This window comes from Rosa chinensis, chromosome 1, assembly GCF_002994745.2.
Source record: "Rosa chinensis cultivar Old Blush chromosome 1, RchiOBHm-V2, whole genome shotgun sequence".
Taxonomy (NCBI): domain Eukaryota; kingdom Viridiplantae; phylum Streptophyta; class Magnoliopsida; order Rosales; family Rosaceae; genus Rosa; species Rosa chinensis.
The window spans coordinates 46,554,468-46,573,654 of NC_037088.1; the positions used below are offsets into that span (position 1 = coordinate 46,554,468).

Consider the following 19,187-nt stretch of genomic DNA (forward strand, 5'->3'; position numbering starts at 1 on the left):
AGTCCGGCAAACTCTGCCGGAGGGTCTCAAGGTCTGGGTGGAGCGACTGCAGCCTGCTTCTGCTTCTGATCTAGAGGTCACAAGTGTGGACGACGCAGCAGCAGGAGACCAGTGATCGGTTTCGTCTGGGTGCCCTTAGTAATTCGGTGGAGGCCGGTGGTGGCTTGTGGTGCTCGGCCGGAGAGGCGGAGGTGAGGCCGGTCTGGGGAGGCCGGAGCGACTGGGATGAGTTGGGGCCTATCCGGTGGTCGAGTCGGTGCTGCTGGCCGGTTTGGATCCGTGCAGTGATGGGCGAGCAGGAGGTGGGGAGGAGAAATCGGGATTTTGGAGGATGGAGGATGGGGTTTTCGATCTGCTTCTGCAGAGTTTTTTTTTTTTTTTTTTGAAAGCGGCAGAAAAGAAAAACTTTTTCTTCTTTAGGGTTTGGATTTTTTTTCTTTCTTGGCTATTTGCTCTGAGCGTGCCGATAACGTGTAAAAGTAAATGGAGATTGGAATGGTCTACTCATTTCATTTCGTAGTTCCTTTATATAGGGATAGAGTTACAACGGAAACATTAATTACATTAAATACATTGAATGCTGATTGATCTATAATTGTGCTGATTGATGGTAATCACTGATTCCTTGATTCCCTCTCCGTCAGTTGCTTTGACGAAGGCACACAATATGTTTTTCCTTTAACACTTGACTCCCATTTTTAGTTTTTTTTTTTTAAGTTATGATTAGTCAATTTATTATCTAATATAAAAAATCACAGATATAAAACTTTGTAATTGTTAATTTGTTTGACCATCCAATAACAATTTCATAGTTCAGCCATTGTGGAGAAACTATTGATACAGTCTTGGTTGAATGTTCGACTCAAAATTTTATACTTGATCAATATGGTGTTTGGTGGATGAGAACTTAAATAATACAAAACCTATTTCTAAGCATCTATTTGGAGGGAACAAAAATAATTCTTTATGGATTTCTCAATAACTAACACAAGTAATTAATATGGTCAATTATAAAATACTAATATGTTAATATATACTAATCAAATTAAATAGTAGCCTTAATGTAGTTAAATAATAGTGTATTTCATGGTTTTTTAGATTATGGATATTTTAGGTAATTTGGGTTGTGTATTTAGTAAAATATTAAAATGAGTAATTAAATAATAGGCGTATTGAGTAAGGAGTGTGTATTTAAACTCGCTCTTTTATTCTCGAAAAAAAAAAAAAAAAAAAAGGGAGCTCTTTAGCATACACATGATTTTTTTGTTATCTTTGGCTCTAAAACCAAATGCGTGAAACACACCGGAAACTAATGGATCTCTCAAACAAGCGACACAGACAACAGAAATTTCCTCATAACCCCTAAACCCATTCGATCTGAACCTCTTCCAACCGCCCCAAACAAAACCCAAATCAGATTCACTCCCAAATCTCCCACATTTCCACACACAGAGCAAATAGGATAAGTAGGAAGAGAGTTTTGATAGTTGGAGGAACAGGTTACTTGGGACAGCATGTATTGCAAGGCTTTGCAGAGATTCAAGAAACCACTCCTTGTGATCTGGCATTTACCCACCACTCAAGTCCTCCTCACCAAGCTTTGCTCAATGCATTTCCTAGCGTGATGCCTTTCTCTGTGGATTTGAAGTCTGGCAATGGATTTGAAGCCATTTCTCATCTGTTTGGTCCGGTCAGTTCTCACCCCATTAAGCAATTTCTTGTATATGTTGATTTTGAGTAGTGATTTTATAATGTTGGTGCTATGATTTGAAGTAATGGGTTTTGTGGAAAGATCAATTTTGTTTACTGGGTTTGAATTTTTTAAATGCCATACTGCCCTGTTCAGCTGTTGGGTTTGTTCCTTAGCTGCAATGTACTAGCTTTAATGGGTTTTGTTTTGTTGTTGTATTACATAATTGCTACTCTTTGGTTCCATTTTTCAGAGTTGAGCCGTGTGCATTAGTATGGTTCTGTAATGTGCTCAAGGGAACTTAAAATCTCTGAACATGCTAAAACAATCAAGTAAGCAACTCTTAAGTGCTGAGAGGTGTATTCAGTTGAATTCCCAACCTGATGTATGTGCCTAAATGCAATGATCTAGCTTGCATGGGTTTGTTTTCTTTTTATATGGATGATTGCTATCCTTCTGTTCAATTTTGAGTTGACATGTGTACAAATGCCATTAGTTGTTTAGGGGAAACCTACGCTATCTTAAGTGCTAAAAGAGCTTGCCTTCTGGTATACGATTTGATGTTGTTGTTCAAGTCAACAACTTTAAGTGCTGAGTGGTGTGCTTTGAATTCCCAGCCTGATGTGGTAGTAAACTGTGCTGCACTTTCGGTTCCTCGTGCCTGTGAAATGGATCCTGCTGCAGCTATGTCAGTTAATGTGCCATCTACTCTTGTTAATTGGTTATCGAGCTTAGAAGAGAGTAATTATCTTCTGATCCATTTGTCAACTGATCAAGGTAAGTGACTCTTAATTGTTTCGTATAATGTAATTGTTCATATTCCTAGTTCAGTTACCCGGTAAAGATGGATCAATAAAAGCAAACAAGAGAAACTGGTAAGAACTACAATGGCACATAGTTTTTACTTAGCTTTTGCCATCAAATAAACTTTCTCAAGTACTTGAGAATCTGAGATAGAGATTTAGATTTTTAATTACATTATTTACTTTTTATTGTGAACGACCCCTGTTGGTCTACAGTTGAGGTAAATAAGATAAAGGAAAGGACGATACATATTGTTGGATTAATTAACTTGATCATACAAATTGTTGGATACATAAATAGCTATTTGTAGATGGGACTGATGTGAATTCCCATCAGTTTATGAAGGGGTGAAGTCCTTTTACAAGGAAGAAGATGAAGTTGTTCCGGTAAATGTTTATGGGAAATCAAAAGTGGCAGCTGAGCAGTTCATTACTGAGAAATGCTCAAACTTTGCAATTTTGAGAAGCAGTATCATCTTTGGGCCACAGACGATCTCACCAGTTTCAAAATCTCTACCGATTCAGGTTTGCAAAAGATAAAACAGACATTAAAATTGTACTATTGCCACTTTGTTGGCAGATTAGCTTGGAGACCATATGAAAAATTGAAATTGGATCTAGGCTAGTTTACTTTGTTCAAATTAGTGATACCTGCGATTGATGTAGTGGGTTGATGGTGTCCTCTCCAAAGGAAATACAACCGAATTCTTTCATGATGAGTTTCGATGCCCTGTGTATGTAAAGAATGTCGTAGCAATCATACTTGCTTTGTCCAAGACATGGATATCAGGTATGAAGTTTGTAAACTCATGCCTGCAATATGTTTCTTTTTGGTTAAATGTGTTTTTCGTGGGCTATCACTACACTACTGTTATTTTCTACTTCCTATTGAGAAGTACTTTCACTTGTGTCTTCATTGTACTGATAGTCATGGAGATTTTTTGCAGAGGCTAAGCAAAGAAAATTGCTACTGAATGTTGGTGGACCAGACAGGGTATCCCGTGTACAAATGGCTGAGACGGTTGCTGATATAAGGGGACACAACCTCTCATTAATTAAATCTGTATCTGCATCATCGGTATGATACTTTGCTACATTTTCTAGTGTTCTATTATGTTTGAGATACTGGCGTTCAACTTCAACACCTTTATATCAGAATTACTAGTACATGACCCATCATTTTCAAGTTGCATTCTGACTTGGTTTTCACTTTGCCATTGTCTGGAGATCTCCTATATGATCGAAACATGCAACTACAATGTCCAGCCATATGCTCACTCCTCTTTCCACCAATTAATAGGATAATGATAAATTGTGTATGCTCGCCAATGAAAGCCCATCATTTTTTAAGCTCCTTGGAGGGGAGTTGGAATAAGGGTTAGGATTAGGACAGTTGAATGTTCTTTATGTTGCTTTAGTAGTCAATTTATTTGTTTATACAGTTTTTCTGTACCTGACAATATTTCACTGTCATGTTCATCTTCAGGTTGATCGTGGAGTTATGTCTCCTGCTGACATATCCATGGATATAACTATGCTAGTTCAGACGCTTGGTATTTCTCCTATTTCATTTCGAGATGGTGTCAGATTGACGCTTGAACTGTGACCAGTGACCAAGTCTTGATGCCACGAAGGTCTTGTAAAGTGCTTCCTTATGGTAATACTGAGGAGTACTCATCAATTTCACCCATACTTGACTGGGGTAAAAGTGTTGTTGAAGTGTTCTAGAGAAACTATCTTCTATCCCAAGAAGCTTCAATTGTATTACCATGAATTTCATTTCTACTTGTTTGAGAATGAAAATGATCATGACCCAAATCTTAGACAATTACTGATTTTTTTTTTTTTTTTTTTGACTTTGTCAAGGGGAACCCAAAGGCTTCCTAGGCCCAAGATAAACCCCTTCGGCGCATGTGAAACGCTCCAATTGTGCATTGCAGCACAGTACCTGGCCACTTTGACAGCTTCGGAGTTCAAACCTAGGTTGGGGAGCACACCCAATTAGGCAAGAATCACTAGGCCACTTGCAGTGGTTACTGATTGTCTCCTTAGCCTCATGTGATTGTCTCTTTAGCCTCATGTCTGTCTACGACTCCAGGCCAATTATAAGGATAAACAATTTTAAACGATAATATGAAGCAAAACGACATTTGCTTGTTTCTAATCAAGAGGGGCGTATTACTAAAATTCTTTAGTAATTTTTCAAATGAAATTAACTGGATAATGTGGTGGGAACGAGAAATAGACATTCAATACTTATATAGTTGGACATTAAAGCTTGCTTTCTAAATCTGTTTATGCTAGATACAAATTCTCGCAGACTATAAGAGAGCTATGTATAGTGTTAAATGGATGAATGAATATCAGTCCATACAATTTTGACATCTGCAACAGCTCTGGTAGCCCCAGATCTCAATGTCATTCCGCCAGTTCTTCTTCACCAGCTTTTTAGAATTAGAATATCTACCAAGTCAGGAGTTCACTGTAATTCAGTATAACTTCAAAACACACATAGGAAAACAAGTTACGAACATGACAGTTCGAGCACATTCTTTTCACACATCACAGGCAAATATTGAGCAAGTTTGCCACAAGTTTGCCACATTCTTTTCACACATCACATTCTTTTCACACATGTTACAAATTGAAAGAGTGAGTCCAACATACAGGAAAATACGCAGAAACAAAGCACAAATCTTTGTCCTTATTAGAAAACCGAGGCCAACAAGTAGTCAGGTGCATTGCTCCTCACAACCACTTCAACGTTTCCAGTATCTTTGATGTGCATAAACATGTCTCCTGTGATGACCAAATCTTTGTTCTAGCTGAGGGAATATCTTTAGAAGCATGTTATACATAGCTCTGTAATACCATTTCCTCCATCTCTTGCAAAACAAAAGTGACCCGATGACAATGCCAAACCCACATGTAAATCCAATTTCAGGACAGATAATGTCCCAATTAATCTCATGCCCAGGATTTGAATGATTTCCTTCCAGCTTTGGTGAAGAGAACCCTGTTCCATTATCTACTGTTAAAGGAGGCCCCCATAATCCTTTGTTACCTTGGAAGGAAGCTGCATCAAATGTTGAAAATTGAGCACCGCTTGGTATCCTCCCGACCAATTGATTATATGAGAGATTCAAGAATTCAAGGAAAGTGAGTTTTGTTAGCTCCAGTGGGATTTGACCGCTCAGTTTGTTTTTCGAGAGGTCCAAAGACTCTAGCTCACTCAAGTTACTTAATGATGATGGAACTGCACCTGTGAAAGCATTGTTGGACAAGTTGAGGGCATACAATGATTTGAGTTCTCCAATTTCCTCTGGTATTGATCCGTTGAACTTGTTGCATGAGAAGTCAATTGAGATGAAGATAGTTAAAACATTCACCAACTCGAACTCTAAACCTTTGTTGGTAACTGGGATTGTATCTTCTTGATAATAAGTTCCCCCTCCCAATTCAATGCTACCCAATTCAATGCTATGGATATTCCTTGGGGCATTATCTTTGCTAGTCCTCATCGCCTGCCAAGTTGTCAAAGCTGTTCCAGGTACTTCACCACTCAAATTGTTGTGAGCCAAGTCTATGATTTGAAGTACTGGCCAAGTGCCATTAGTCTTGCGACATCTAATGCGCCCATAAAATTTATTGGATCGCAAGACAAGGACACGCAAGGTGGATGTGTTCCTCAAAAAGCATGGAAATGGTTCTGCTATAAGATTGTTTCCAAGATTTAAAACCTCTAACTGGGTGCAGTGGACAAGAGATTTTAAAAACTGGCCTTGAATTTGATTTCCACTGATGTCTACCGTTGCTAAACTGCAATTATGGGAGAATTCATTAACATTTGTAAGATTGTTTCTCCTTAAATTGAGTACTTCAAGCGTGCTCATTGTAGTCAAGCACCGGGGAACCGTGCCACTCAAAGAATTATTGGACAGATCAAGAATCTGAAGAAATTGTGAATTGCATAATGATTCCGGAATGATCGCATTGAGGTTATTGCTTGAAAGCGACAAGAATCCAGTGTTTACAAGCATATCTCCAATGGTACTCGGTATGGGAGAGCTGAAATAATTTCTCGAGAAATCTAGATAATAGACACGGTAAAGTGATGGGAAAATTGGGATTTGCCCATGAAACTGGTTGGAATGGAGGTCAAGGTACTCTAAGTAACTGAGATTGTTTGAAGGAACTTCTAGAGAATCTAGGGAGTTGCAAGAAAGATTTAGGTACGTAAGATCACTAAGACTCCAAATCCAGTTGGGTATCTTGCCATTTATCTGGTTATCTGAAAGGTCCAAACTTCTCAAGTTAGATTGATTTCTCAAGAAATTAGGAAATGTTCTCAATTTCATTGACACCAACCTCAACTCAAAGAGCCGAGAAAATGAGGAATATGAGAAATTAGTAAAATCATGGCTAAGAAACAAGTTATTGTGTGAAAGATCAAGTACAGAAATATTTCTCAGCTGGTGTAGACCATCAAGAGGAAACGAGCCACTTAAATTATTTGAAGAAACATCTAGAGCGGTAAGACGTCGCAAGCTAAAGATAGACATAGGCAGTGGCCCTTCGAGATTGTTGCTACTCAAATCAAGTTCAAGATCAGGACCATTCAGCAAGAAGGAGGACACATTAGAAATTTCAGGGAATGGACCAGAGAATTGATTGCTGGAAAGATCTAGACGATACAACAGGGGAAGAGAAAACAGAGATGCTGGGATATTCCCATCGAGCTTATTGGATCCCAAACTGATATAAGATAGCTTAGTAAGGTTTCTCCAGTAGGAAGACACATTAGAAATTTCAGGGAATGGACCAGAGAATTGATTGCTGGAAAGATCTAGATCATCCAAAAGGGGAAGAGAAAACAGAGATGATGGGATATTCCCATCGAGCTTATTGGATTTCAAATCGAGAGAGGATAGCTTAGCAAGGTTTCTCCAGTGGGTGGAATTAATAGTACCTGTTAGACCATTGTGGGAAAGGTCTATGCCGACCACATTCTTGGCCCCACTGAATGACGGAATTGAACCTTCCAACTTGTTACCAGACATCCACATAGAAACCAACTGTGTAAGGTTTGTCATTGACTTTGGCATCGGTCCGGTGAAATTGCAACCTTGAATATATATGGTGGACAGCATTTTGAGATTGCCAATAGAATTTGGTAATAACCCTGAAAATTTTGTCCAGCTTAGATGCAGGTGCTGAAGAGATCCATTCCTCGGGAATTCTGGCAAGGAACCATCGAGTTGGTCATTATCTGAAAGGTCAATACTTTGTAGAGAAGGTAACTGAAAGATCTCTTTGGGAAATGTTCCATGCAAGTTGCATCCCGGGAGACTCAAGACAGTCAAGTTTGAAAAGTTGGCAAAGAATCCTGGAACTGGCGCAGAGATATTGGTCCTGTCCAACCTAATCACGGATAGAGACCGAAGCTTAGCAAGGGACTGGAGAAAAGGGCCTGAGAGATCACACGAGGACATGCTCAGGACCCTGAGGTTAGGAAGGGAATCTGATATGGCTCGGCACCACTTCCTCCCCTGTTCTGATATTTGGACACGATCAAGATATAACTCTCTAAGTTCTGTCTGAACAAACGTGTGTAAATTTGGACTTCCAAGTTTTAAGGTGGCAGTATTGTAAGAAAAATCAACAACTACCAACCTCGTCAATCGTGAAATTTCAATGGGAATTTTCCCTGAATAATCATTAAGAGATAAATTCAGATACCTCAAGTTCAGGAGATTTCCGATTGCGGATGGAATTGATTGAGAGTTACTGCCAAGTCGGTTGTCGGCCAGATTGAGGCTTTGAAGATAATGAAGATGGAAGAGACAGCTGGAATTGTCAATTCCAGCTGCGATTCCTTGGCTGCTTATGTCAAGACCCAGAACACGCCCATTACGGCTGCAAGTGACGCCGACCCAAGAACAACAATCAGTACTTGCATTCCAAGAAATAAGCTTGGCGGAATTAAGGAACACAAGGCTGCTCTTGAATTGGAGCAATGATAGTTGCTGGTCTTTAATACACTGGCTGTGAACTGCTGGAATGATGATACTGACCCAAAGTGTGATCAAGAGAAGGAAGAAATGTAGCAAAGTTTTCATTTTGGCTGTGGTTAAGTGAAAAACACTTAATGGTTATGGTGGCTTTTATAAAGTGGAATTGGCAAAATCCTCCATGAGATTTGTGGTCGTTTTGAAGTGTTCTGTACTGTGGCCTAAGTCGACGAAGACTTGGGCCGACAATGACCCTGAGAGTCAATCTTGCAGTGAAGCATGCTTCGGGCAAAGTGGACGAAGACCCTGACACTTGCTTCTCTGGGCGCCAACTTGAACTGCAAAGTCTAATTGAAGTCGAAAAATTTTAAATCACACAATTAAAAGATAAAATTCCACTGTCAGAGGAACCTACAGAAGAATCTATAAGAAAAATAGTTTTTAATCATTCGATCTTATGCAAAGAAACGTAAAAAGGTATAACCAATTGTACTCTACTGCTTTGCCCAAAAAAAAAAAAAAAATTGTACTCTACTGTGGGAAAGCTTGAGCATTAAATTGTGTAACATCTTGAAATTGGTTCAGAGGTTGTTTTCGGTAAACTGCTATATATGTTACGTCAATTGCCCGGACTTTGTTTGAAGTGAATATTATGTTGAAAGTTTTAGGGGATGCCAAAAGCCTTGCTAATTGTGGAAAAGCTAATGCCTTTATGATTGTAGTGTATGCTCCTTGAAATTGATTCGTTAGGTGATTCTGCAATTAATATTGCTTGCTTCATTTTATCATGTAAAGTTTTGCATGAAATTTGTGCTTGATTTTTTGATGTGAAGTTTTTCCACATTATCATCTCATTTTTCACTGATGATAGCATATGATCCAGTTGTTTAATTTTTTAGAAACATAGTCAGTTCAATACGACCTATTTACCTTCTATTACTGGATCCAGTTTATTACCACCATTTGATCTTCTAGCATATGTGTTCTACTGCTTGTTACAGGCTACAATTGTCAGCTACTTTAATAATTCCTACTGAAGATATGGCTTAAATTGTTTGCGATGCTTGTGATGATATCGTGATCTTTGCAGAACACACAGAAATATCCAGGGTAATTTCGAATTCTCTTACCCTTGACTTATATTAAAACGGTCCCATTGTCATGCTGTCCACTTTCCTTCTCATCGTCTTCTTTAATTAGCTATGCTTCTAGTAGTTTCTATCGATCATTTTCTTTTGACATATGTAGGACAGTAGGAGGACATTATCTAGGGGCTGTATTTCCTTGAATTACACACCTGGCCAATAATTTAAGAGCTCCACAATACATCATTCAAATTCTGATATTTCATTCTGCCATATATTTATAGAAATGCCAAGGAATAAGCTACTACTGCTGTTGCTGAAACTGAAATTGCTGCAAATGTTAATGTTGTTCCACATGTGCGAATGACTGATCCAGTTGTGTACATATGTGAGACATGAAAACGGAAAGGTTTCAAAGGTATTCCAGAATCGGAGATGTCAACATAAGAGAAGTTCAAATTGGTATGAAAAAACTTTTGGCATGAGCATGAACAATGGTTTCACCAATCTTGCATTCGAACAATCACACCCACCAAGCATATTCCATCTCCATCAGCAGCTCTAGTTCTTCGACATTCTTGATTTTGCAGTGCAACTACTTCATCTACAGTCATGACAAAAAAAACAGCAGGATTAGGTTGTTATGCATCATAGGTGGCTCGAATTGCAACAGATAGCAATAGGAAACAGATGGCTAGCAACCATTTGAGCACAAAGAGCATCAAAAGGACAGACTATTGGACAGTTTCATTATCATGCAAGAAACCTGAACCAGAAAATCATGTGGAGTGTCAAGTGTAAATCTAGTTGTCATGCACGTTCAGTGTGTGCGTGTAAAACATTCAATGAAGACTAATCGTGGAATAGTAGTGAAACATTGATGAGATTCATTGGAATGAAGTTCGACAGCACTGGAAATTGCCCACATGATAAAACTTGACAGCTTTTCACCACTCTGGAACATTTTCAGAGAAAATTTTCACTTTTCTTAGTATGATCAAAAGAACCAGTGAAGACTAATCTTGCAGTCTATGAACAAATATGAGTAAATAGGGGATACTGTTGTCACTAAAAAATTTCCATACAAAGTATGAGGGATGTTGAGGACATATTCAACCTTATGAATATGATACAGCAGCGCAACTATCCAATACACATGACAAGTAGTCATTAGGCATCATGAAGGATAATGTATTTGTTCCATTGAGAATATTATAATATCAGATGTTATAATCTGAAGTTCTGAACTTACAGGAGTATAGGGATAAGTAAAGATTCAAACCAAATTAGGGTCATGCCAAGTTTAAAGTAACGAAAGGCGCGCCTTAGGATTTGCCATCATGCAAGACATCATGCATCTACACGCACCTATAATCAGCATACCAATGCACAACAGGCATATGTGAAAACTGAAAATTCATAGTGATGCAGCATCAGAAGGAATTATGAGAAAAATTGAACAAAGGAAAAAGGAGAAGATTAATGGGAAGAGTTTCTCAAGTTTACTCAGTAGTCTGGCAACATGGAGCAATGTCCGTATTTCTATAGCGTCCAATAGAACTAGATCAAACATTTGTAAATAGTTTGACATAACTATGCCAGAAAACCAAAGATAACAGCTACATATTTAGGGGAGAGAGAGAGAGAGAGAGAGAGAGAGATATACCACATAAGAGATGAGAGCTGGAGGGGCACTCATAAGAATGGCTTTAAGGCCAAACTCTACAGTAGCAAAAATCTGTTATCAAAGTCACATCAGGCGCAAGAAATTTGTAGAGATGAGATGTGAACTCCATGAGCTGCTCGAGGGCATTGTTCTGCAACCATTCAGTAATGTTTCTTGAAGAAACAACATTGTCGACCACCTAAATCCAAGAATACAGGAAATTAAGCATCCAGGAGAAACACAAGATACATTTATTCTTTCAGAAACCCTTTCCAGGATTAAGAGAAGTAATCCAGGAGCCAAGTTCAGATTGTAACAAATAAGTCCATCCATATGCTAACCACCATGCAATTAAGAGGTTGTCCTGCACTATGTAATCAATGTAATTCCCAAATGCATATTCAGTTTGATGTCATTTGAGTTCTCTTTGCCATTGATAAGTTACTAGCGAAATGTGAAGCCTGGGTTGACTTGAAGCGATTCCAAGGCACCTTTGGTGTGATGCCCAAGGCCGATCTGAAGCCAGAATTATTCTAAGTTCTATCTACGAATGACTCTCTAGGTGTGAAGAAAGGTAGTCTCTATCCCTATTACATTAATACTGTTTTTGTTCTACATCAGGTATCAAGTATACTGAGCTATTAAAAATGCAACATTCCCATTGCTAATTATATGACAGTTTAAAGGAGGTATCTCAACATGAGGTATGATTATATGAACGGTGATCTTATTTTGTAGGATCATACTTCACTGAACAAGAGAAAAAAGGATGCTTCTAGTTACAAACTTTGTTGGTACAGCTAACAATTACAGATTTCTAGGTGAAACCCAGATGTAGAACAAAAAAGAAATTAACCCCAGATTCAGCTAAAAGAAAGAACAATATGAAACCCAAAATGCAGAAAGAGGGAGAATACGTAGTACTTGAGAGAGTGCAGAAGTGCAATTAGTATACAAAACTTGCGAATTTCAGAAGAAATTGAACATTTCAAAAATCCTTAACAATACTAAAATAGAAAACGTGAGAAACAGAGATGTATTACAAGAGGAAGAGTAGCCCAAAACTGATGGAAGTGAAATTGCTTCGAGTTTTCCTAGAAAAATGGTTCCTCTTCTCTGGGTCAGATAAGATGCTATACGAAAACGCAACTCCTTAAGCTTCCCAAAGCGTAATACTATCCTCATATACTAACTAGCAGCAAAACCCAACAAGAAATCACACAAAGCAAACAAGATAATTACCTAGAACAATGAAATGGGTGAATTTCGAAGACGAAAATAAGAGCCGAAATTGAACTCACTTGAGAGCGAGTTTCCAGTTCGCCGTTTTAATTTCCTAATCAGTTGAATGACTTGAATCCCTAGAAACACACAAGACTTCGTACGGGTCTTGCCGGATCGGCAGAGCTGATGTGCCTTTACAATTTCGAACCCGAACCCATCAATCTTGAATTTTTTAAGTTCCAAGAAAGTTGAAAAAATTGAACCAGTATGGATTTTAATACTATTAAGACAATATCACTTATATGTTGTCTGAACTCTGAAGACGTTGAAGAAGTTTAGACAACAAAAAAATAAGAATTTTGTTGTCTGAAATCTGCCGTCCGAAGCGTTTTTTGGCATAGTGAAAATTATGAAATTTTATTTAAATTGTGTATTCATGCAAGTTTTGGTTGTGACGACGTATTAGGTTGTCTTATAATTTTTCGAGTATCAACAAACATGTGGTCAACCGATAGTTGCACTGTTGCCGTGGTGGGTCGTTCTGTTTTGTCTCATGATCAATCGGTGGTTGCATCCTTGCTCTTTTCTTTATAATCGGGGCCTCTTTTTATTCAATCTCCTTCCTCTTGCATGAATTTCTATTTTGACAAGGAAATAAATTAATGGTAGACAATTTTGAATAACGACAAACTGTTATAAAGTAGAGAAAAGATAGAGAGAATAGTTGGAGGGGAAGTAGAAGTGTTATCATTCAGTCTCATTAGCCTCCTTTATATAGAGGTAGAGTTTACATCAAAGTACATAATTAATGAGTATTTACATGGACATCCACATAGATAATAATATTAACAACACTCTCCCTTGGATGTCCACCAATGAATGATGGTATTGGACGCGCTTATTGTTGCCTCATTAAAAAACCTTGCCAGGTAACAAAAACACAGTGGGACAAAAATATCTCTGGTCGAAGGACAAAAAGAGCACAACACGCATATATCCTTGGTAGCATTCTTCTGGATGCTCCCCCTGATTGTTGGAAGCCTCATTCATGTATGTGATAAGCTACATGTACCATATATAGTAGTTTGATGTGTCTATCACTGAAGTGAGACCATGTGTGCTTTGCATGTAGGGGCTCATCACAAATTTTCATACTTGTAAAGTTTAATAAATACCAACAAAGCTAGGCGATTTTCAATAAGCCTTATCTTATATGATAAGATTAGAAACAATCTTATATGCTTAATTTCATACACAAAGTAATAGTTAAACAATATAAAGAAATTGACACATTTAACTTTGTATAATTTAAAACATTGAAAAATCATCATGGCATACCTAGCCATACACATCAATATCTTTGTGTATTGACATGTCTCATATAAGCTCTTCAAGAGCTCTAAGTAATTCATAACTTTGAGAAAGTTAGAATATGTTGCAACATTATATTCATAATTCGAATTCGATTTCGTAGTCTTGTCATATTACTCATTGAGGCAATTTAGGTCACGTTAACTATAACGGAATGAGTACATATGAGCTAGCTTAAGACTCTTTGATTCCATGAGTGAGCTTCAGGCTCTTTCGACCTTTCATGGACTTGAATTTGAATTATTCATGTATTTGAATCCCTTGAGGATTTGATAAGCAATACGCTTACAATGACGCTTTACTTTTGAGATTTTGCTTTTAGCAATGTGTCTTTAAGATCTTCATAATATACGATGACAATGTGCCATGAATCTCTCGTCAATATAACAGCTATATGTAACACTGTATTTATAGAAAATTTTCATTCGTATAAGGGAAGGTATTCATAATCTCATGTCTCTATAAATAGACATTGTGTCATAGTGATTTATCTTCACTTTTGATAAATACCCTTTTGTAACTTGTAGGGTTAAAGGTCCATGCAAGAATTCCATCACGTTTCAAATATTCAATTTCATTGGAATTGCCTCTTTCCAATTTGGCCAATAATATACTTTGTCGACATTCATAATGAAACGTGGTATAGCATCAATACAGCCCTTAATGATTTTTGGTAGCTACCAAATGTAAATTATCATCGATGATCAACAATCATAGATCCCACACATTCTTATATGTATGCATTAGCTATAATAAACTTATTGATATTGGGTACCCATGCCACTTCTGGGGCATACATTGTCGCTTCTAGGACAATCATCTCTCATAGATGAGTCATGTAGCGAATGTGGATCTTTTTACTTATAATCTCGTGTATGAGCATTTATAGGGCTTGTATAATCTTCCCTGTTTTGGGAGCTTAAAACTTTAGACTTGATGGATATAATCCACACAAATTCACGCCGTTATTCAAATGACAGTAGTCTTTCCCACCCCTAACGGCGGGAAGACTGTCTTATTTTGACCATGCTCAAAAGATGCATTCAAAAATCTATCACTTTTTTTGGAGTGAAGATGTTCATTGGCTGGTGGTGAACTCAAACCAAGTTTTAGGTCAAAAATGTTTGGTCCATTAGCATCAACCATATTGATTTATTATTGTATCACTAAGACATCATTTCCTAATGGCGTACCTACACCCTTTGTCTGTGTAGCCATATTAGGAGCTGTGATATTGTTTAATGACATTCTCTTTAGGAGAATCATGTCAATTGGATACACTTGCATCCCACAAATCAAATGGAGTCTACATTGTTTGTATTAATATGGTTGGTCTCTGGGACTTTAACCCAGGCAGATGCCTTTGCATTTAGCATATAATTTTGTCACTATCTTTTATCAAATCACTATCTTAGATATTTTCCAAAATCAAAATGAGACGGTGGATAAATATCTCACACCAATTCATGTCGTTCTTCAGGAACAATCTTTCTCCCCCTCATGGCAGGAGGATTGTCTCATTAAAGTGACAACTCGCAAATATGCAGTAAATAAACAATTTCCTTGTGTGTAAGGTTAGCAGTCATCAAAACTTATAAGTGATTCCACGCAACATGGTAGACAAAAGATCACGCAACTTCACATGCCAAAATAGTGTATTTGAGAGCAAATAGTATTCTCTAACCACATTTGAGGCACTTAGTGCGACAATACTTCAAATTAGGTAACATGATAGTAGTTCATTCGGAGCCACAAAACAAGATCTACAACTCCTGATATGAGTGTTATCTTAACTTTAGTAAACATCAATTGTGAAATATCAACAATTGCAATGGACCAAGTTTATTTTGAACTGCTGGCCAAAATGATATACTCGAAATTTCGAGTTGAAGACTACAATCCATAAAACTTTATCACATGGAGAACCTCACACATATAAATGTGTAGTCATAAAGAGGAGGGACTTCAGGCCCACATATAATTGGAGATCCAAGAAACTTGAGGTTTCAATTTTTCAATTTATAACAACCTCTTAAGGAGCATCAGGTTCCTAGATAATCGGATTAAGAAACATTTAGTTTCAATGGGAACTCAAGAGGTTATAATAAATCTGAGGAATAACACAATAGTGCTTTCAACTTTGCTTATTGTAAGCAAAAGACGTCAGCGATGTGTGATAATCTCAATGTTCTTACAAGTCAATGCAATTTAATTTGACTAGTGCCATTTTGAAAATGACTTGATAAACATCCACCATATAGTGTACCATAGGCGACACACACCCAATTTTTAATTTCCTCACATGTGTGGATGTTGGGGCAATATTTACATTGACTCTTAATTTCTCTCTTGCCATGATCCACTTTTGGTGGCATTTCATGGTATAACCATGTCAATCGGCTTTCTTATTATACAATGAGATCCATGAGAGGGAGAGGTTATACATCTCTGATAATATTGGAGGCACAGGATGCAAAGAGACAATAATATGTGCTCTTCTGGAGCCATCAATCAGATATATGTAAGATCTTAGATGATTGTTATATTAGCCTCATAAGCATAAGCCTTAGTAATGTTTTCTGGACACCATGGATAAAATTGCATTTCCTGAAAGTCACTCAAAACATAAAGTTTGAAGATGACACAAATCAAATTTGCAAGAATTGAACAGTGGATCTTATAGGATATACACGAAACTTGTGGTTCGTGTTATATAGGTAAAACATGACGTTTAATTATTGTATTGTTGTTTGATGTAAATTAACATCAAATGCATTTTGAACTTCTGGCCAAAATGATATATTCGAAATGTCGAGTTTAAACTTCATGACCATAGCTTATGAGTGAAGGACTTTAGATGGTCATCTAGTTAGTATGATCATTGAGGAACTTCATCAGGTCCTCATGTAATTAAGGATCAAGGAGCTACAGGTTCTGATCTCTTTTAATTACAAAAGTCACGATCACAAATTTTAGGGTATACTCATACCCATTCGTCATAAACCAACGGTTAAATATTTGCTTACTTTTAAATTGGTGTCAATATAATTCTCTCAAAACTTCAAGTTTGAGGTTGACCCAGATTAAAGTTGTTCGATAAGTTGTCCATATGATTGAAACTTTAGGCTCTAGTCTGCACAATTAGAACTTCAGGTTCTAAGGTGGAGTGAACTTATGGTATAGTAATTAATGTAAGAAAACAATAAGAATAATGCTTTAAGTAAGCATAAAAGAAAGAATGTATCAATCGACATACGAAAATTCAACTTCCAGTTCGAGTTGACATAAAGTCAAATAAACTATGAATAAATCATATGTGTAATTGAAGCTTCAGGTTCGAATTTTTTTTTCTACAAACTGCAAGTTCTAAGATTTCGTAATTTGAACTTCGGGTTCAAATAAATTTGGTCTTCGAAACTTCAGGCTCGAGGTGACTAAAGTGAAGCTTCAAGTTCACTTTTATACCCAAAGCTTCGGGTTTGAGTTTTATTGTTAGAACTTCATGTTCTACTATGAAATTTTGAACTTCTGGTTCAAAAATATTACATTTGAAATTCATATGTTCGAGATATAGTGTTGCTGGCCCATATGAATAACAAAAAAAATTAAAGGATAAGTATTGTAATGAAAGTACATAGCAGAATAGGAAAATTGTAGGGAAGAGACACTATGCCAAAAAGGCCTTCAGACGACACACTTCAGACGACATAAGTTTTGTTTTATGTCGTCTGAGTTTTTCAGACGACATAATTTTTTTTTCTGTTGTCTGAATATACACTAAAACCATACTGGTTTAATTTGGAAAAATGGTGAACATTCAGACGACACATTTGTGTAGTTGTAGAAGGTGGTGATTTCCTATCTCAAATTTGGATAAATGGTAAGCATTCAGACAACACATTTGTGTAGTTGTAGAGGGTGGTGATTTCCTATCTCAAATTTGGAGGGATATCCAAAAATTGATTGAGCCTTTTCCCTCTCAAATAGCCTAGCCCTAGTTGACTAAAAAATATGGTGACATTCAGACAACATTTAAATGTTGTCTAAGTGTGGAGCTTGTTTTAAAATTTTTCAAGGTATTTTGACCTGTGCTTTTGGACATAGAGACCTCAAAGCCATTCTCTCCTTCTCATTCAGCTCGACCACGACTACATACTCAAACACCACCCCGCGCGCTCTGTCCTCCTCACTCAGCTCTCTCTGCTCGATCTAGAACCCGCGAAACCATGGAAGACTCAAAACACCAGCCTCTCTCCTTCTCACCGAGCTCTCTCATATCTCGATTCTCACTCTCTCCTTCATCCTCTCACCCTCTCGATTCTTCTTCTTAGTCTCTACTTCATCTTTCATGTCCGGATTAATGGAGCTCTCCAGCAAGAGCTGTTTTCAATTCGGATATTGGTAAGCAATTTAGGGTTTCAATCATTTTGTAGTTTAGGGTCTCGACTGGGTTCAATCTTCAATCAATTTTAAGGTTTTATCTACAAATTTTGGGTTAGTTATTATCCAAAACTTTGATTTTATGGTTCTATCTTCGATCGATTTTAGGGTTTTATCTGTAGTTCCAGGTTCTGCAATTCATTTGGGAATCTTCTTGTTTCTAGGTGCAAAGATTCAAGATTTGATTTTGATAATGCCAATCGCCTTTTGAATGATTTTTGGTAATTGGGTCTAAATTTAAGTGAGCTAATTGATTCATTGATTGCAAATTCACAGGTTTTGTTCCAATGGAGAAGGATCAGAAGATAGCATCTGAAGACACCAAGGTGGATATGTTCGAGGACGGTGACGAGTTTGAAGAGCTCAACATCAATCTAGGTAATTTGGGGCCATGTTATTGTTTCTAAACAGATTAAGCTCTAATATTGCTATGTTGCTCTTGTCAAAATTATATTGTTGGTCTAAAATCAATCAGGTTATGTTCTGTTCTGTGTCGTGTTTGATGCAGTATGAGTTTCTATTAGATATTGTAATCTCTGTAAATCTATAAGTCGAAGTTCTATTTGGAGCCATTCAGATATGATTTTATGACTTGCATTGCAGGATAAAAAGGTGTAAGGTAGAGAATCTGGATAGCTTAGAGGAAACTAACGTGTCAACTTCACAAGGACTCTCAGAAGAAAAGTCTAGTAACATTTTGATCTCTTTTGGGTTGTGTTGTGTTTTACTTTTTAACCCCAAACACTAAAAGAGGACTTTTTGATTCTGTATGATGTGTTCTGAACTGTTTAGATGACACATACCTGTTTACTACATACAGCCTAAGATAAGCTTTAGTAAGGGAGCTTTTTGTTTAAAGACTTACTTCAGTGCTCCTATTCACTCATTTAAGGACAC

At 37.3% G+C, this 19,187-nt stretch overlaps 2 protein-coding genes and 1 long non-coding RNA gene across 5 annotated transcripts; 1 reads left to right on the forward strand and 2 right to left on the reverse strand.

The window, feature by feature from the left end:
* The first annotated feature begins 1,294 nt into the window (after positions 1–1,294).
* LOC112180982 (methionine adenosyltransferase 2 subunit beta) lies at positions 1,295–4,298 on the forward strand. 2 transcript variants are annotated; one of them, XM_040515901.1, is made up of 7 exons: positions 1,578–1,690; positions 1,944–2,022; positions 2,308–2,467; positions 2,831–3,018; positions 3,160–3,283; positions 3,441–3,571; positions 3,980–4,298. In XM_040515901.1, exons 3-7 carry the CDS (start codon positions 2,359–2,361, stop codon positions 4,097–4,099), a joined length of 672 nt encoding a protein of 223 aa, XP_040371835.1. In that variant the 5' UTR covers positions 1,578–1,690; positions 1,944–2,022; positions 2,308–2,358; the 3' UTR covers positions 4,100–4,298. The 2 variants fall into 2 exon arrangements, with proteins under 2 accessions (XP_024175342.1, XP_040371835.1); XM_024319574.2 differs by lacking the exon at positions 1,944–2,022 and having other exon boundaries at positions 1,295–1,690.
* A 954-nt stretch (positions 4,299–5,252) lies between these two features.
* Positions 5,253–8,612, reverse strand: LOC112167938 (receptor-like protein 7). The gene has a single exon (XM_024305047.1). The coding sequence runs from the start codon at positions 8,610–8,612 to the stop codon at positions 5,253–5,255; it is 3,360 nt and encodes a 1,119-aa protein (XP_024160815.1).
* A 1,564-nt stretch (positions 8,613–10,176) lies between these two features.
* Positions 10,177–12,869, reverse strand: LOC112181145. Of its 2 annotated transcripts, XR_005807887.1 has the most exons (4): positions 12,557–12,866; positions 12,002–12,447; positions 11,256–11,454; positions 10,177–10,193 (listed from the first exon to the last, which is right to left on the reverse strand). It is a non-coding gene; the product is annotated as an uncharacterized LOC112181145 (long non-coding RNA). The 2 variants fall into 2 exon arrangements; XR_002928712.2 differs by having other exon boundaries at positions 11,256–12,447; positions 12,557–12,869.
* Positions 12,870–19,187: the final 6,318 nt, after the last annotated feature.

Excerpts from the sequence above, each read along its gene's own strand:
- LOC112180982 (XM_024319574.2), top strand. The coding sequence starts at position 1,625 with ATGCCTTTCTCTGTGGATTTGAAGTCTGGCAATGGATTTGAAGCCATT. Across the intron at positions 2,468-2,830 it reads CCATTTGTCAACTGATCAAG|TTTATGAAGGGGTGAAGTCC; the intron begins GTAAGTGACTCT and ends AATTCCCATCAG. Across the intron at positions 3,019-3,159 it reads CAAAATCTCTACCGATTCAG|TGGGTTGATGGTGTCCTCTC; the intron begins GTTTGCAAAAGA and ends CGATTGATGTAG.
- LOC112167938 (XM_024305047.1), bottom strand. The coding sequence starts at position 8,612 with ATGAAAACTTTGCTACATTTCTTCCTTCTCTTGATCACACTTTGGGTC.